Genomic DNA, 16,782 nt, shown 5'->3' on the forward strand with positions numbered 1-16,782 from the left:
TATCTCACCATGCTTGGAGAAGCACAACTTGTAACATTGCTGTAAGAGTGTAATCAAATACCTCACAACACATAGCCTCTGTCATATAACAAGATTCTAAATATATGCACCTTTATTTGGGGCTTACAATTTTCTTCCTCTATTGTCAGGCTTTATTTATTTATTCTTGTCTTGTTGTGTTGTAGGTTTTATCCCCTCCATAAAAATATGTAATTTTGTATGTTTTTGTTTTGCTTAGTTAGATCCGTGACCTTGATTCTAATGGTAAGCATATACTCTAATCCTTTCCTATGCCCTCAGCACCTGTAGTGTTCAGTTCTTTGTTGCTCTTGTTTCTTTCTGGTTTTGTTTGTTTGTTTGTTTGTTTGTTTGTTTTTAAGTCAAGGTCACATGTAGCCCAGCTGGTCCTGAATCCTGACCCTCCTGTTTCTACCCACCAGGTGCTACCATGCTGGGATCTTTCTGGTTTTCTGTTTTTGTTTTTTCTTGAGACAGGGTTTCTCTGTGTACCCTAGCTCTCCTGGAACTCCCTCTGTAGACCAGGCTGGCCTCAAACTCAGAGATCCACCTGCTGTCTCTGCATCCAAATACTGGGATTAAAGGTATGTGACACCATGCCAGTGACTTGGTTCATTTTATAAAAAATTATTTTTATTTACATCTATGACTCTGTGTATCTACACTTATGTGTCCATGTGAATGCATGCACACATGGGTGAAGGTCTTTTTAGAGGTCAGAAGATGGCATTAAATCCCATGGAGTTATAGTTACAGGATGTTGTAACCCACTTAATGTGGGTCCCTGGGCACTCCAGGCCTACGCAAGAGCAGCAAGTACTCTTAACTGCTGAGCCATCTCTACAGCCCCATCAATTGATTTTTTAAAATGTTGTTAATAATGTGACATAAAACCAGTTGATTAATTAGCTTTTGAGGTGGTATAAAATAACAAATTTCTCAAGTAAAAAATATTTTGATTATATATTGAACTTCTAATACACATATTATTCTACTATTTTTTTTCCAAGACAGTGTTTCTCTATGTAACAGTCCTGGCTATCCTAGCACTCTCTCTGTAGACCAGGCTGGCCTCGAATTCATTGAGATCTGCTTGCCTCTACCTCCCAAGTGCTGTGATCAAAGGTATGTGCCACCCCCATCCCACCCCCGCTTATATTTACATTTTTATTACATTTATTTATTCTCTCTCTCTCTCTCTCTCTCTCTCTCTCTCTCTGTGTGTGTGTGTGTGTGTGTGTGTGTGTGTGTGTGTGTGTGTGTGTGTTTGGACAGGAGTGTGTGTCATGTAGAGAGCAGAAGACAATTTGTAGGAGTTTTATCTTTCTTTCTATCATGTGGGTCCCAGGGATGAACCAGGTCATCAGGTTTGACAGCAAGACCCTTTACACACTGAGTCATCTTGCCAATCCTGAGCTCAGGGATTACTGGCCTGTACCACCACACCCAATCTTATTTCAATACTTTGGTTTTTTTTAAGATTTATTTTTATTTTATGTGTATGGATTTTCTGACTGTGTCTGTGCACATGCATGCAGTGCCTTTGCAGACCAAAAGAGGGCATTGGGGACCTTGGAACTAGAGTTGCAGACCAAGGTGTGCTGTCTTGTGGGTGCTAGGAATGGAACCCTGGTCCTCTGCAAGAGCAGGCAGTACTCATAATAACTGAGACTCCATTACTGCATTGTCCCTCCACCCTCCAGTAGAGCAAGCGGTGAGTGTCGGGGCACCATCAGACACTTCCTGCCACCGAATCCTGCAGAGGGACCTGGAGGCAGTCCAAAGCAGCCAGCAGCTGCCGCCATTACTGTTTGCCCCTCCATCCTCAAGTAGAGCGAGCAAGAGTTGGGGAAGACCTAAAGGCAGAAAAAAACATCCAACATCAGCCGCCATTCCTGTCTTGCCCATACACCATCGGGTAAGAGGAGAGGATAGACCCTTGAACCCATACCCACCAGGAGAGGGAGAGACCCCCCACTTATACCCACTGGAAGAAGAGATGGGGAAATGACAGTATAAGAAAACATCCAACAACAGAAAGACTTACATGACACCACCAGAGTCTAGAGACTCTACACCACCAAGACCTGAACATCCCAACAGAGATGAAACAGAAGAGAATGACCTTAAAAACAACTTCATGAAATGACAGAGGCCCTCAAAGAGGATATGAGAAAATCCCGTAAAGAAATGGAAGAAAAAACAAACAAAAAATGCAAGAAATCAACAAATCTCTTAAAGAAAGCCAAGAATAAACAATCAAACAAATGGAGGAAACAATTCAAACAGTTCAAGACCTGAAAACTGAAATAGAAATAATAAAAAAAAAAACACAAACTGAGGGAATGCTGGAAATAGAAAAGCTGGGTAAGAGATCAGGAACTACAGATGCAAGCATAACCAACAGAATACAAGAGATGGAAGAGAGAATCTCAGGGGCTGAAGATAAACTCGAGGAAATAGATTCATCAACCAAAGAAAATCTTAAATCCAACAGATCCTTAACACAAAACATCCAGGAAATATGGAACACCATGAAAAGACCAAACCTAAGAATAATAGGGACAGAAGAAGGCGAAGAAGCCCAGCTCAAAGGTGCATAAAACATACTCAACAAAATCATAGAAGAAAACTTTCCCAACCTGAAGAAGGACATGCCTATGAAAGTGCAAGAAGCTTACTGAACACCAAATAGACTGGACCAAAAAATAAAGTTCCCTGGCCACATATTAATCAGAACACCAAACATACATAATAAAGAAAGAATATTAACAGCAGTGAAGGGAAAAGGACAAGTAGCATATAAAGGCAAACCTATCAGAATTGCACCCAACTTCTCCATGGAAACCCTGAAAGCCAGAAGGCCCTGGATAGATATTCTACAAACACTAAGAAACCGCCCCAGACTACTATAGCCAGCAAACTCTCAATCACTATAGATAGAGAACACAAGATATTCCATGACAAAACCAGATTTACACAATACATATCCACAAATCCTGCCCTACAGAAAGTTTTGGAAGGAAAACTCCAAAGCAAGGAAGTCACCTACACTCACAAAAACATAGGCAATACAAAATCTCACTTTATCAAAAGCCAAAAATAGAGGAAAAACTCACACACAATACCACCAACAAAAACAAATCCAAAATAAACAAGAATCAGCAATTAATGGTCATTAATATTCCTCAATATAAATGGTCTTAACTCATCTATAAGAAGACAGGCTAACAGAAGGGATAGGAAGACAGAATCCATTCTCCTGCTGCATAGAAGAAACACACCTCACCCTCAATGACAGACAGACATTACCTCAGAGTCAAGGGTTGGGAAAAGATTTTCCAATCAAATGGCTTTAAGAAGCAAGCTGGTGTAGCTATCCTACTATCTAACAAATTAGACTTCAAACTAACTTAATCAAAAGAGATGAAGAAGGTCATTTTATATTCATCAAGATGAAGTCTCAGTTCTGAACATCAATGCACACACATTTTTAAAGGAAATATTACTAAAACTCAAATCACACATTTAACACCCCACTCTCACCACTAGACAGGACCACCAGACAGAAACTTAACAAAGAAACAAAGGATCTAACAGAAGTTATGACTCAATTGGGATTAACAGACAACTATAGAAGTTCCATCCAAACACAACAGAACATACCTTCTTCTCAGCACCACATGGAACAGTCCCTAAAATCAACCACATATTTGGCAACATAGCAAACTCTACAAACACAAAAATATTGGAATAACCCCCTGTATCCTATCAGATCACCATGGTTTAAAGTTATAGTTCAACAACAACACAAATTGCAGAAACCCCACAAACTAATGGAAATTGAACAATGAGCAATTGCACCATTCCATGTCAAGGAAGAAATAAAAAAGAATTCAATGAGAATGAAGACACAACATACGCAAACTTATGGGACACTTTGAAATCAGTGCTAAGAGAAAAGTTCATAGCACTAAGTGCCCACATGAAGAAACTGAAGACTAGTCACACTAGAGAATTGACAGCAAACTGAAAGCTCTAGAACAAATAGAAGCAAACTCACCATGGAGGAGTAGACACCAAGAAATAATCAAACTGAGGACAGAAATCAATAAACTCTGAAAAAGAAAACAATATAAAGAATCAATGTAACAAAGAGTTGGTTTTTCGAGAAAGTCAACAAGATAGACAAACCTTTATACAAACTAAACAAAAGGCAGAGAGAGAACATGCAAATTAACAAAATCAGAAATGAAAGGGGGACATAACAACAAACGCTGAGGAAATCTATAGACTCTTTAGGTCATACTTCGAAAACCTTACTCCACAAACTTCAAAAATTTAAAGGAAATGGACAGATATCACTTACCAAAATTGAATTAGGAAGAGATACGCAACTTAAACAGACTTGTAACCCCTAATGAAATAAAAGCAGTCATCAAAAGTCTCCCAACCAAAGAAAGCCCAGGGCCAGATGGCTTCAGTGCAGAATTCTACCAGAAATTCAAAGAAGAGCTAATACCAATACTCCTCAAATTGTTCTACACAATAGAAGCAGAAGGTTCATTACCAAACTCTCTTTATGAGGCTACAATTACCTTGGTACCCAAGCCACACAAAGACACAACTAAGAAAGAAAACTACAGACCAATATCTCTCATGAACATTGATGCAAAAATTCTCAATAAAATACTGGCAAATCGAATCCAAGAACACATCAGAAAAATCACCACCATGATCAAGTAGGCTTCATCCCAGGGATTCAGGAATGGTTTAACATATGAAAATCTATCAATGTAATCCACCATATAAACAAACTGAAAAAGAAAAACCATATGATCATCTCACTAGATGCTGAAAAAGCCTTTGACAAAATCCAACACCCCTTCATGATAAAGGTCTTGGAGAGATCAGGAATAACAGGAACATACCTAAACATAATAAAGGCAGTATACAGTTAAACAAACAGCCAACATCAAACAAACCAAATGGAGAGAGATTCAGTGTGATTCCTCTAAAACCAGGAACAAGACAAGGCTGTCCACTCTCTCCATATCTCTTCAATATTGTACTTGAAGTTCAAGCTAGAGCAATAAGACAACAAAAGGAGATCAAGGGGATACAAATTGGAAAGGAAGAAGTCTAACTTTCACTATTTTCAGATGATATGATAGTTTACATAAGTGACCTGCAAAACTCTACCAGGGAACTCCTGCAGCTAATAAACACCTTCAGCAAAGTGGCAGGATACAAGATTAACTAAAAAAAAAAATCAGTAGCCCTACTATATACAGACGATAAATGGGCTGAGAAAGAAATCAGAGAAACATCATCCTTTACAATAGCCACAAACAACATAAAATATCTTGGGGTAATGCTAACCAAACAAGTGAAAGACCTGTATAGCAAGAACTTCGAGTCTTTAAAGAAAGAAATTAAAGAAGATGCCAGAAAATGGAAAGATTTCTCCTGCTCTTGGATAGGTAGGATCAACACAGTAAAAACGGTTATGTTGCCAAAAGCAATCTACAAATTCAATGCAATCCCCATCAAAATATCAGCACAATTCTTCACAGACCTTAAAAGAACAGTGCTCAACTTTATATGGAAAAACAAAAGAACCAGGATAGCCAAAACAACCCAGTACAATAAAGGAACTTCCAGAGGCATCACTATCCCTGACTTCAAGCTCTATTATAGAGCTATAGTCCTGAATACAGCTTGGTATTGGTACAAAAATAGACAGGTAGACCAATGGAATAGAGTTGAAAACCCTGATATTAACCCACACACCTATGAACACCTGATTTTTGACAAAGAAGCTAAAACTATACAATGGAAAAAAGAAAGCATCTTCAACAAATGGTGCTGGCATAACTGGATGCTGGCATGTAGAAGACTGCAGATAGATCCATGTCTATTGCCATGCACAAAACTTAAGTCCAAATGGATCAAAGACCTCAACAGAAATCCAGCCACACTGAACCTATTAGAAGAGAAAGTGGGAAGTACCATTGAACGAATTGGTATAGGAGACCACTGCCTGAACATAACACCATTAGCACAGACACTGAGATTGATAATTAATAAATGGGACCTCCTAAAACTGAGAAACTTCTGTAAGGCAAAGGACACAGTCAACAAGACAAAACAGCAGCCCAAAGAATGGGAAAAGATCTTCACCAACCCCACATCTGACAGAGGGCTGATCTCCAAAATTTACAAAGAACTTAAGAAGCTAGTCTCGAAAACACCAAATAATCCAATTAAAAAGTGGGGTACAGAACTAAATAGAGAATTCTCAACAGAGAAATCTAAAATGGCTGATAGACATTTAAGAAAGTGCTCAATATCCTTAGCCATCAGGGAAATGCAAATCAAAACAATTCTGAGATACCATCTTACTCTTGTCAGAATGGCTAAAATAAAAAACACCAACGACAGTTTATGCTGGAGAGGATGTGGAGAAAGTAGAACACTCCTCCACTGCTGGTGGGAGTGCCAACTTGTTAGACCACTTTGGAAATCAGTATGGAGATTTTCAGGAAAATGGGAGTCTACCACAAGATCCAGCAATTCTACTCTTAGGCATATACCCAAAAGATGCACATTCATACAACAAGGACATCTGTTCAATGATGTTCATCACAGGATTATTTGTAATAGCCAGAATCTGGAAGCAGCCTAGATGCCCCTCAACTGAAGAATGGATAGAGAAAATGTGGTGCATTTACAAAATGCACTCAGAGGGGGTGGGGGGTGGGGGTGGGAGGGAAGGAATCTTGAAATTCTCAGGCAAATGGAAGACACTACAAGAAACTATCCTGAGTGAGGTAACCCAGTCACAAAAATGACAAACATGGGATGTACTCATTTATATATGGATTTTAGACATAGAACAGGAGATTGCCAGCCTACAATCCAAACCGCCAGAGAGGCTGGGAAACAAGGAGTACCCTAAGAGAGACATGCATGGTCCCTCTGGAGAAGGGGAATGGGACAGGATCCCCTGAGCATATTGGGGACAGGGGCGGGGTGGAGCTGGGAGAAAGAGAGGGGGAGAAGAAGAGGGGAAAGGAGGAAATGGGGGAGCAGGAAAGTTGAGTGGAGAGAAGAATAGAGGAGACCAGGATGAGAGATACATAACAGAGGAAGCCATTATAGGTTTGAGGAGAGATCTGGCTCTAGGGAGATTTTCAGAGATCTCCAAGGATGATACCAACTGGAAATCTAAGCAATATTGGAGAGGCTTCCTTCAATGCCATCCTAGAGCCTTCATCCAGTAGCTGGTGGAAGCAGAAGCAGACACCCACAGCTAAACACTGAGAAGAACTCCTGGAATCCAGTTGCAGAGAGGGAGGAGTTAAGAGCAAAGGGGTCAAGACCAGGCTGGTGAAACCCACAGAAACAGCTGACCTGAACAAGGGGGAACTCATGGACCCCAGACTGATGGCTAGGAAACCAGCACAGGACTGTTCCAGTCCCCCTGAACGTGGGTGTCGTGAGGAGGCCTCAGCAATCTATGGGGCCTCTGGTAGTAGATCAGTATTTATCCCTGGCATAAGAATGGATTTTGGGAGCCCATTCCACGTGGAGGGACTCTCTCAGCCTGGACACATGGAGGAGGGTCTAGTCCCTGCCATGGATGATATGACAGACTTTTGGGGATTCCCCATGGAGAGCCTCACCCTCCTTGGGGAGCAGAAGGGGTATTGGTTGGAGATTTGGTGGGGTGTGGGGGAGGAGGGGAGGGTGAGGGAGTTGGGATTAACATGTGAAGCAGGCTTGTTTCTAATTTTAATAAAAATAACTTAAAAAAATAACTGACACTACAACCTCTTTGTTTATTTCTTATGCTTTATTAATAAAAGAAATAAGGTAGTATTTTATGTTTTTATCTAATTAGGTTAAGACCTCTCAGAAGTGGCCAAATGGTGAGACCCCCATCTCAATTCAACCTCCCAAACAGAACAGAACAAAACCCATCATTAGAACCTAGGTTTAGGTTTTCAGAAGTTTTTGAAGCTAGCTCCCTCTTCTCTCATAAGTTGTTTAGAGCTCACTGTTGATAACTTTTTGAAGTGGTAAAACTCATTTTCCTGAAAAACTGGTCTGCTTCACACTTCCAAGTCAAAAAAATAGATACCAATGTCCCCAGATGACATCACAAAATAACTAACAAACACCGAACCAGCATCTCCTGACCCAGAGAGCCTTGCCTGTTCTCTCCCGCCACTCAAAACATAACTGCAGTTAGGGTTCTGCAGAGATGGCTCCGTGGTTAAGAGCACGCACTGCTCTTGCAGAGGACCTGAGTTTGGTTCCCATAACTTATGTCTGGCAGTTCACACTGCCTGTAACCGATCTCTGAGAGCAATTGCATCCACATGCACCCCACCACCTACCCCAGTGTTGTAGAATATTATTTTAAGGTGTGTTACTTTTGTTTATGCTTTGGAACATTTGTTTAATGATGCAAAGATGTTTGATTAAATAGAATTCACCTGCTGTGAGGAGGCTGCATCAGCAACTAGCTGACAGGAAGTTGTAGGGAGGAGCCTGTTGGAGAAGGGTTTATAAGGAGGACTGAGGAGAAGCATGAGGCCTCTTGAGAGGGAGAGAAGGTGAGCTACATGCTATTCAGCCCCTCTGAGGAACAGAGTTCCATCTTAGCCTTTGAATCTTGAGTTCTTTAAAGGGACAGGGATTTAGATAAGTTCCCTTTGCAGCTGTGAAAGAGTTGGTGCCTGAGGGAGTTGCAGCTGCTGATTCATTCGGCTGCTGTGGCTTAAAAGACAGCAACAATTTAAAAAGAGGACAACACTCCATCTCATGAGAGATGGCTCAGTGGTTAAGAGCACTGGCTGTTCTTCTAGAGGACTTAAGTTCCATTCCCAGCACCCACATGGCAGTTCACATTGTCTGTAACTCCAGTTTCAGGGGATCTGACACCCCCACACAGACATACATGCAGGCAAACACCAATGTACATGAAGAAAAAAAAAGAATTAAATATAACTATAGTCAAGGAATTCAGGACAATAACAGGTGTAATCTGAATTCATATATTCTATTCAAGTGTTGATTCGGTACCCTGCAAGTGTAGGGAAGTATAAGTATGTGATCTCTCTGAACGTCATTCTTTCTTCTGTAAAACAAGGGGGAATGGAGTGCTAGTTTTCACAAAGACATTGGTAAGTAAGTAGTATTGATTTTCATCAGCCTAGCTGCTGGTTACACTTTATTTATTCATTCATTTGAGACATGGTCTAGGCTGGCCTCAAACTCCCTATGTAGCCAAGGATGACTAAATTTCAGATCCACTTGCCTCTACTTGTGTGCTAGGTTTATACAGTGTTGGGGATAGGACCTAAGGCGTTGTGCGTGTTATGCAAGCATTCTACCTACTGAGCTGCATTGTCATCCCTTACTTCTTAAGTGTGTGTGTGTGTGTGTAGGCCAGAAATTGTTGTAAGGTGTCTCAGGGCTACCAAGTCCCAGGGATCCTCCTGTCTTCACTCCCATCCCTGGGATTAGAAGTGTACTCTGTGCACCTGCTCTTTTAATGTGTGTTCTGGGACTCAGATTTAGGTTTCATTCTTGAGCTGTGAATGCTGTACCAATTGAGCCCCATAGCTAGCCCTGACCCTATATTTTTAATACTTCCATGTTTGGTCACTATGATTAGTCTCCAGGTTTGTAGAGATCAATGTTCCAAATAGCTTTATCCAAAATATTTTGGCCTCTCTTGTTCCTGTCCATACAAACATACAGGACTGACACAGGTGTACACACACACACACACACACACACACACACACACACACACACACAGAGTGTCTGCTGTCCCCTTTTATATTCAAATCATGCACATAAATGCAAACAGCACAGAACCCACTAGCTGGAGTCCACACTCTTTTACAAAGAACCATCGTCTACAAATACACTCTTGGCTCACCAGTCACACTTGGAACCTACCAGCCATCTGACAGATCCCAAGCTACTCACATTGCTAGATCCATTCATGCAAAGCTGTTTACCGGCTCCTTTATGGGAAGGTACATTATTCTTGCTTTCTTTGGGGATTATTTTATCTCAGTTCTTTTTGTTTTTGTTGTTCTAGAGAGTTTATCATCTGTCCCTCTTTCTCCCTACCCAGCCCCCAAACCTCCCCCCTCCAGCTTCCATTGCGCATGTGTTATGAATCCCTCCCCCATTCTGGGTACCAGTTGGGCGCTTTCGGGAGCAGGCGGTTGAAGAGATGGAGCAGCTTCCTCTGGAGCTCCCGACCCCTTAGAAACGCTGCTGACCAGAGCTGCCTTCCTCCCTGCAGCTTCAGCAGGGATGGAGTGAAAGGGGACACCTCGACCTGCCCGCGGGGATCAGCAATGGAGTTAAAGCAATCTCTGTCTGTCCATCTGGAAGCCGAGAAGCCTCTGAGGCGCTATGGGGCGGTGGAGGAGACAGCATGGAAAGCGGAGGGACTGGGAAGTAAGTGTTCGGGCAGGGAACGGATGGGAACAGTTGGGGATCTGTGAGCTAGAATTGGTGGCCTCTAGTGTGCGAGAAACGTGGGTGGGCAGACAGGGGAAGCGCCCCCGCAGCCCGGCTTCCAATGTTGCACAGCAGCGGTGTTCTCCCTACAAACAAAAGATGGGACCCTCCAGGGCTGGGCTGCACCAGGAGGCTCCTCAGGAAATCACAAGGCAGCTAAGCCAGGAGGAGCCTGGGCCCGGACTAGGGAGTCCCAGATGCGGGAGCCAGGCGCTGCTCTTGCGAAGGACAGTCTTTCCTGCAGCCTAGGAAGGAGGGTACTAAGGCGTTGGGATGCTTGAGGGCGGCGCAGGAGCTAAGGGCCAGCTTCGGAAGCGCCCACGTACTGGAGATGGGGGAGTGTCTGCTTGCTCTTCCTGCCTTGAGGTTCAGGGCATACTGAAATCCCATCTTCTCCTGGGTCAGAGGGAGAGGCAAGAGAGCAAACAAGGGCAAGGTCAGCCCTGTACACACACCTGTACTCTTCTAGCCCTTGACTTGATGACTAGCAGGCGGTTTTGAAACAGTCCTCTGCACCCACGGATTCTCTATATGGTGTTTTGGTATTGACAGATATCGGTAAATAAATCCAAGACTTTTGCTTTCAATTTGTTGGACTTGATACTTAAAACTGCAAAATGTGGGGGCTGTTTGGAAAGTCTAGGATTACTGATTTTCCTGCAACTCTCAGGGCTTCCCAGTGTCCTCCACCCCACCTCCTGTTCTGGTATGGCTTGCTCAGCAGCCCTAGTGCATGTGGCCTGCCAGGCTGGAAAAAGCCCTCTTGTCTTCTGAGGGGCCCTGCAGCTCCCTGCTTTGACTCTGGCTCTCTGAGCTCAGGGCTCTTTCCCAGTACCAGTTCCTGAATTACAAGTACTTAAAGTATTGTAAATATGCTGCTTTCCCATCTTCACTTCTGAGAAATTTGCGTGTGTGTGTGTGTGTGTGTGTGTGTGTGTGTGTGTGTGTGTGTGTGTGTGTGTTGTTTTCTTCATACTTATTACTATGGACTCAACAGCTTGGCTATATTGTGTTTGGATTTCAAGTTCAAATGTCTTCATTCCTGCTATGATGAGTGTCCTAATCCTTCCAACCTTTTTCCTTCTTTCATTTTCTTTCTCCTTTTAAGACCTGGCTTCATTCTTCTGCTTCATCCTTTCTAACTCTTTGGCTTTATCATTTGAGGTAAACTCAAGGCTGAAGGTCTGTTTTACAAGCTCAAAATAATACCACCAATGGGTGACTTTTAGATTGTTATATTGCCATATCCTGAAAACTTCAGATACACCATCTGATTTAATCATTGTTACCACCTCTAGTGGCCTTGTGACATCCTTTGCATGGATGAGAAGATTGGGGCTTACTAGGTGATATAAACGGAAATGCTAAGACCAGTGTTCAGACCCAGGTTAGCTGAACTCCACACATTTTTTTTTAAATGAAAGTTTACTGCTTTCATAGTTTTAGGAACCTTCCTGTGTCTGTGTCAAAGATCGTCAGTGATTTTATAAGCAGACAGCGGCCCTGTTGGTCCTGAAGCCCCAGTTAAGTAGAAGCTGAGCACAATCGAGGAATCTCAGATTTGACTAGGGCTTTTTGGCTGACTGACAATGTAACAATGTGGCAAGGTGTGTTTCCTTCCTCACTCTACCTCTGTTCTTTGAAAGTGGGGATAATGTCATGCACCATATGGCTTTATTGTGAATATTAAACACGATGGTTCTTAGGTGATTACTCAGGACACAGCTGTGTATTGAAACATACATTCATTATTTCCAAACATCTGTGGAGCAGACACCTTTCATCTTTCCATGAAACCTCATCAAGTGAAACTGGGTTAAAACTGCAATACCGGGAAGACCTCTGTGAGTTCTAGGCCAGCCAGCGCTACAAAGTAAGACCCTGTCTCAGAACAAAAAAACAAAGCAAACTGAAAATATCGAGCAAGTTCCCTAATAGCATGTCCCCACCCTGACGGTCTCATGTAGCCCAGATTGGCCTCAAACTCTCTGTAGCCAAGGATCACCTTGAATTCCCCGCCTCTCCTCCCAAGTGTTGGCATTCAGGTGTGTGCCAGTATGCCCAGCTCCTTCCTAGCACTTCTCTTATAGCTTTTCATGTCTTGCTTTTTACTGGGGAAAACCAAATTCAAGCAAGGGAAAGGTAAGATAAGAATTCAGTTTCTGACATGTAAGTACCTGGCAATTTTATATCTCTTAGTCCTGGCTGTAGACTCCCTAATCAATGGCAGACCAGTTTCTTGTGTGCTTGGGCCCAGATCCCCAAACCTATCTACCCCTTAGCTCTTTAAGCCATTCACTTTTGAAATCTTCTCCAAGCAGGACTCCAGAGGCCCACTCTGGGAACTTGAATCTAGCATGTTGGGGTATTTTGGTTCCTGTCTACAATAAGGAATTTGGAGATTTTTGTTTGTGTGTAAACTTCTTCTCAACTCCCAAGTGATCTACAGAACCACCCTATAGGTGCTTCATAGCCGTCTTTTCCTCCAGCTCTAGCAGATCTGTCACTGTCTTCTGAACTATCCAAACACCCACATGTGCACACACACAAGTAAAATGAAAACTTAAAAATGGGAATAGCCTCCCAGGGAGCCTCTGGTGGTGGATTAGCATTCTTCCCTGGTGCAAGAAGGGACTTTGAGAGCCCATCCCACTTGAAGGGTTACACTCTGGCCCTGGACACATGGGGAAGGGCCCAGGACCAGCATAGGAAGACTTGGTGGACTTGGCAGAGCCCCCGTTGAGGGCCCTACCCTGCCTGGGGAGTGGTGGGTGGATGGGGTGGGGGTGGGGGGTTGGGGAGGAGGGTTGGGGGTGAGGGGAGGGAGAGGGAGAAGGGACTTGAAATAAGCTTGTTCCCTAACTAGAACTAATAAAATAAAATAAATTATAAAAAAATGGGAATAACCAAAGTAATGGATGCTCGGGGCCCTTAGGGGACAGAATGAGGTAATTTAACACACAGCCTGGTCTGTTGCAAGCTCCAGGTCAATGCTAAATGGTTGTCATAGCAGGAGCCAGTAGAAAAGAGCGATTACTGAAAAGTTGCAAAGAGTGGATGGTGGCTGTGTCTGTGCTGCCTACTTAACAAAGTGTACAGAGAGACACTTTTTAGTGCCTCACTCTGTGCCCTTTTTCAGTTCTAGGGATAGAATTAGGGGACCCAGAAACTGATATTGGGGTTCAAGCTTCAAGCTGAAGATCAGAGAAGCAAAGCAGCCAACCCAGTAGATCTTACCTCTATATCAGGCGGAAAGGGCTGATCCTGTCTCCACAGGCTCTCACCAAGCTTCAGACAGTGTGGCTCTCCTCAGCGTGGCTGGGGAATCCTGAGACTGACTACTGAAGACCCTGCTTCTATCTTTTATATCTCCCTAGTGCTGGGATTAAAGACATGAGCTCTGTTACTCTTTTAGACTGATACAATCCCCTCTATCCCTGGGTGGCCTTGAACTCAGAGAGATCCGTCTTCCTTTGTCTCCTGCGTCCTGGGATTAACGGTGTGTGCCTGGCTTCTATGGTTAACTAGTATGGCTGCTTTGCTATTTTGATCTCCAGTGTCTTTAATAAATCATAATACATCAGCACACTAGGGAATCATGAATGCTAGAAACTGTCTAGTATTTTCTCACTTAAAACAGATTCTAAGAAATTGCTTCTATTAACCCTTTTCCTTCTCAACCTTACCAGATAGCTCAGGCTATCCTCAAAGTTGAGCTCCTTCTGTCTCTATCTCCCATCTACCTTTGACAGCATTTTTCCATAAGCAGTGAGGTTTTTTTTTTTTTAATAACTCAGTTGGAAAATGTATAGTGACATTTCACTGTGGTGAGATCTATAAAAATATGGCTTTCAACTGACTGTAATTAATTAAGGGAGACATGAAGACATGGTGCCTTTGAGAAAGCTTGGGGCTCTTGAAGAGCACAGTGGTCTGTTGTCAGGGCCACATCTTAGCAGATCTTAATGTGCCTTAAAAGATGATCAAGGACTTGGGGGAGAGGATGGAGGGAGGATGGTTCTCTCTCTCTCTCTCTCTCTCTCTCTCTCTCTCTCTCTCTCTCTCTCTGTGTGTGTGTGTGTGTGTGTGTGTGTGTGTGTGTGTGTGTGTGTGTGTGTGAGGCGGGTGTGTGCCAAGGGTATCAGGGTAGAAGAGGCTGCAATAAAGCAGCTATCCCAGGCAGCTACCTTCCCAGAAGCCCCTGGAAGATGACTGTTATTTACAAGTCCACGGATGTGAAGTGGATCATTAACTGACCAGTATCTCTGTTAATAAACATTACAGAGCTTGAAGCAATGTGACTTGCTGCCTATCTGTGTAACATACTGTTGGGGAAAGGTTTTTGCACCATTTCCCTTGGTTTGACTCATTTCCCCTGACTTTCTAAATAGGGAACATAATTGCATTATTTCTCTTTTTTTTAGCATTATTTTACTTCTTACAAAAATAATAAGTTCACATTTTGTTGTTGTTTAGAGACAGGATCCCATGTATCCCAGACTAGCTTCCATTCACCATATAGCCAAGGATATCTTTGCCTCCACCATGGAAATGCTGGAGTGACAGGAACATGCCACACTCCTGGAGGTGTTCCAGGAGAGGGGCACCAGCACTGACCAAGGCAAAGGCCCTCCCATGTGCACAGTTTATTTAGGGGACATCAGGGTATCAGATAATATCTAAACAGCGTTCTGGTCATGATAAACGTTTCCTTGGAATTCTCAGGGAGGAATACTGCTCATCTGGTCATCAGGAAATGACTGGCCGAAGAATGTAACATTTGGCATGCAAATAGCAAGGGATCCAAGCTCTGGATGCAAAGAATTGGCCTATTCAAGGAAGAGAGACAGATGACTAAGGCAGTTGGGACCCAGTGAGTCAGGGCAAGGTGGTTCTTAGTCAGAAAGGAGGCAGGCCAGATATGACCTGTGGCTATGATTTTAAGAAAAGTCTGAAGCTGACTCCCGTGGTAAGATATGTTGCTGGGTCACACTTTTCCATATATTAATATACTTATTTATTTTACGTGTGGGGAGGGCATGTGGAGGTTGAGGGACAGGTGTCCATTCCCTCCTTCCACTGTGGTGGAAGTCCTGGGGTGGTCAGTCTTGGTAGAAAGCTCCTTCACCCACTGCAGGGCCATTTTCAGCAAGGAACAAACACAGGGTGGCTTTTGTTCTAAAAAGGCCACACTAGCTATTGGGGGAGAGTAGGACCACAGAGGGGCAAGCTGTGGTTCACATAGTAGCGCTTGAACAGCACTGAAGCACCCCTTCTTCCTTCCTGATGGCATCCATTTTGAGCAAATGGGGAATGTCCTTGTGTGTGAAGGGTTGACAAGGGACAGAGACAGCATGGCTGGTCTCTGGAGGCTGCCAACTGAGTGAAAAAGTCGATGTGCTTGTCTTGGTACCCTCAGCTAATAGGCAGCAAGATTGAGTTGTGGAAACTATAAAAGCAGAGACTGGAATTATGAAGATGCTGATATTAAAGAATTTGTTTTCTTTTTTCTGGCTGGCCTCGAACTCTTGGTGATCATCCTGCCTCAGTGTCGTGACTGTCAAAATCACAGGCATGAGCCGTCACCCTTGCATCTGATAGGGTGACGTTTTATGCTTTCTTTCTATGTGTTAAATGAAGGTGGAAATGTCAAGAGTGTTTATTCTTGGTATTTCCCCTAACCCCGAAACAGTTTCTCTGTGTAGCTCTGGCTGCCCTGAAACTCTCTCTGTTGACCGGGCTGGCCTTGAAGTCAGAGATCCAACTGCCTCTGCCTCTGCCTCTGCCTCTGCCTCCAGAGTTCTGGGTTAAAGGTGTGCACCACCATGCCTGACCCTGGATACCTGGATGGTTATTCAATGCTTGTTAATAATACAGTCACTGAGAGTCAGCTGTGAACTCAAGTTCATTCACTTCTCATGGCAATTCTGTGTTCAACATAAGCAGAGTTGTAATTCCCACTTTATGCTTGGGGAAACTGAGGTATAGGGAGATTAAAGAAGTTGCTGAAGATCCTTTTTTAAAATTTATTTAAGACTATGTAGCTCTGGCTGTCCTGGAACTCGCTCTGTAGACCAGGCTGGCCCTGAACTCACAGAGATCTGCCTGCCTCTGCCTCCCAAGTGCTGGGATCAAGGGTGTGTGTCACTGTGTTTAGCCAGCAGAAAGTCTTAAAGTCAGTAATTGGCAGAGTTTAATCTGACTCTAGGC

The 16,782-nt window shown here is 43.2% G+C and overlaps 1 protein-coding gene and 1 long non-coding RNA gene across 6 annotated transcripts in view; one reads left to right on the plus strand and one right to left on the minus strand.

The window, feature by feature from the left end:
• Nucleotides 1-1,209: 1,209 nt before the first annotated feature.
• On the minus strand, nucleotides 1,210-15,218 carry LOC103163744. 4 transcript variants are annotated; one of them, XR_004772609.1, is made up of 4 exons: nucleotides 15,088-15,218; nucleotides 13,810-13,951; nucleotides 4,082-4,136; nucleotides 1,210-1,874 (listed from the first exon to the last, which is right to left on the minus strand). It is a non-coding gene; the product is annotated as an uncharacterized LOC103163744 (long non-coding RNA). The 4 variants fall into 4 exon arrangements; XR_004772608.1 differs by having other exon boundaries at nucleotides 15,015-15,208; XR_003479629.2 differs by lacking the exon at nucleotides 15,088-15,218 and adding an exon at nucleotides 14,760-14,956 and having other exon boundaries at nucleotides 1,211-1,874.
• The window catches only part of Bmerb1 (bMERB domain containing 1), a 105,251-nt gene continuing 97,055 nt past the window's right edge, over nucleotides 8,587-16,782 (plus strand). Inside the window, exons 1-2 of one of the 2 annotated variants that reach the window (XM_035453495.1) lie at nucleotides 8,587-8,642; nucleotides 10,178-10,509. In XM_035453495.1, coding sequence (XP_035309386.1) covers nucleotides 8,617-8,642; nucleotides 10,178-10,509 — 358 coding nt within the window. In that variant the 5' untranslated portion in view covers nucleotides 8,587-8,616. Of the gene's footprint in view, nucleotides 8,643-10,053; nucleotides 10,077-10,177; nucleotides 10,510-16,782 lie in introns of those variants that run through there. The other variant, XM_027387914.1, reaches the window with a different exon arrangement.

Source organism: Cricetulus griseus (assembly GCF_003668045.3).
Source record: "Cricetulus griseus strain 17A/GY chromosome 1 unlocalized genomic scaffold, alternate assembly CriGri-PICRH-1.0 chr1_1, whole genome shotgun sequence".
Classification (NCBI taxonomy): Eukaryota; Metazoa; Chordata; class Mammalia; order Rodentia; family Cricetidae; genus Cricetulus; species Cricetulus griseus.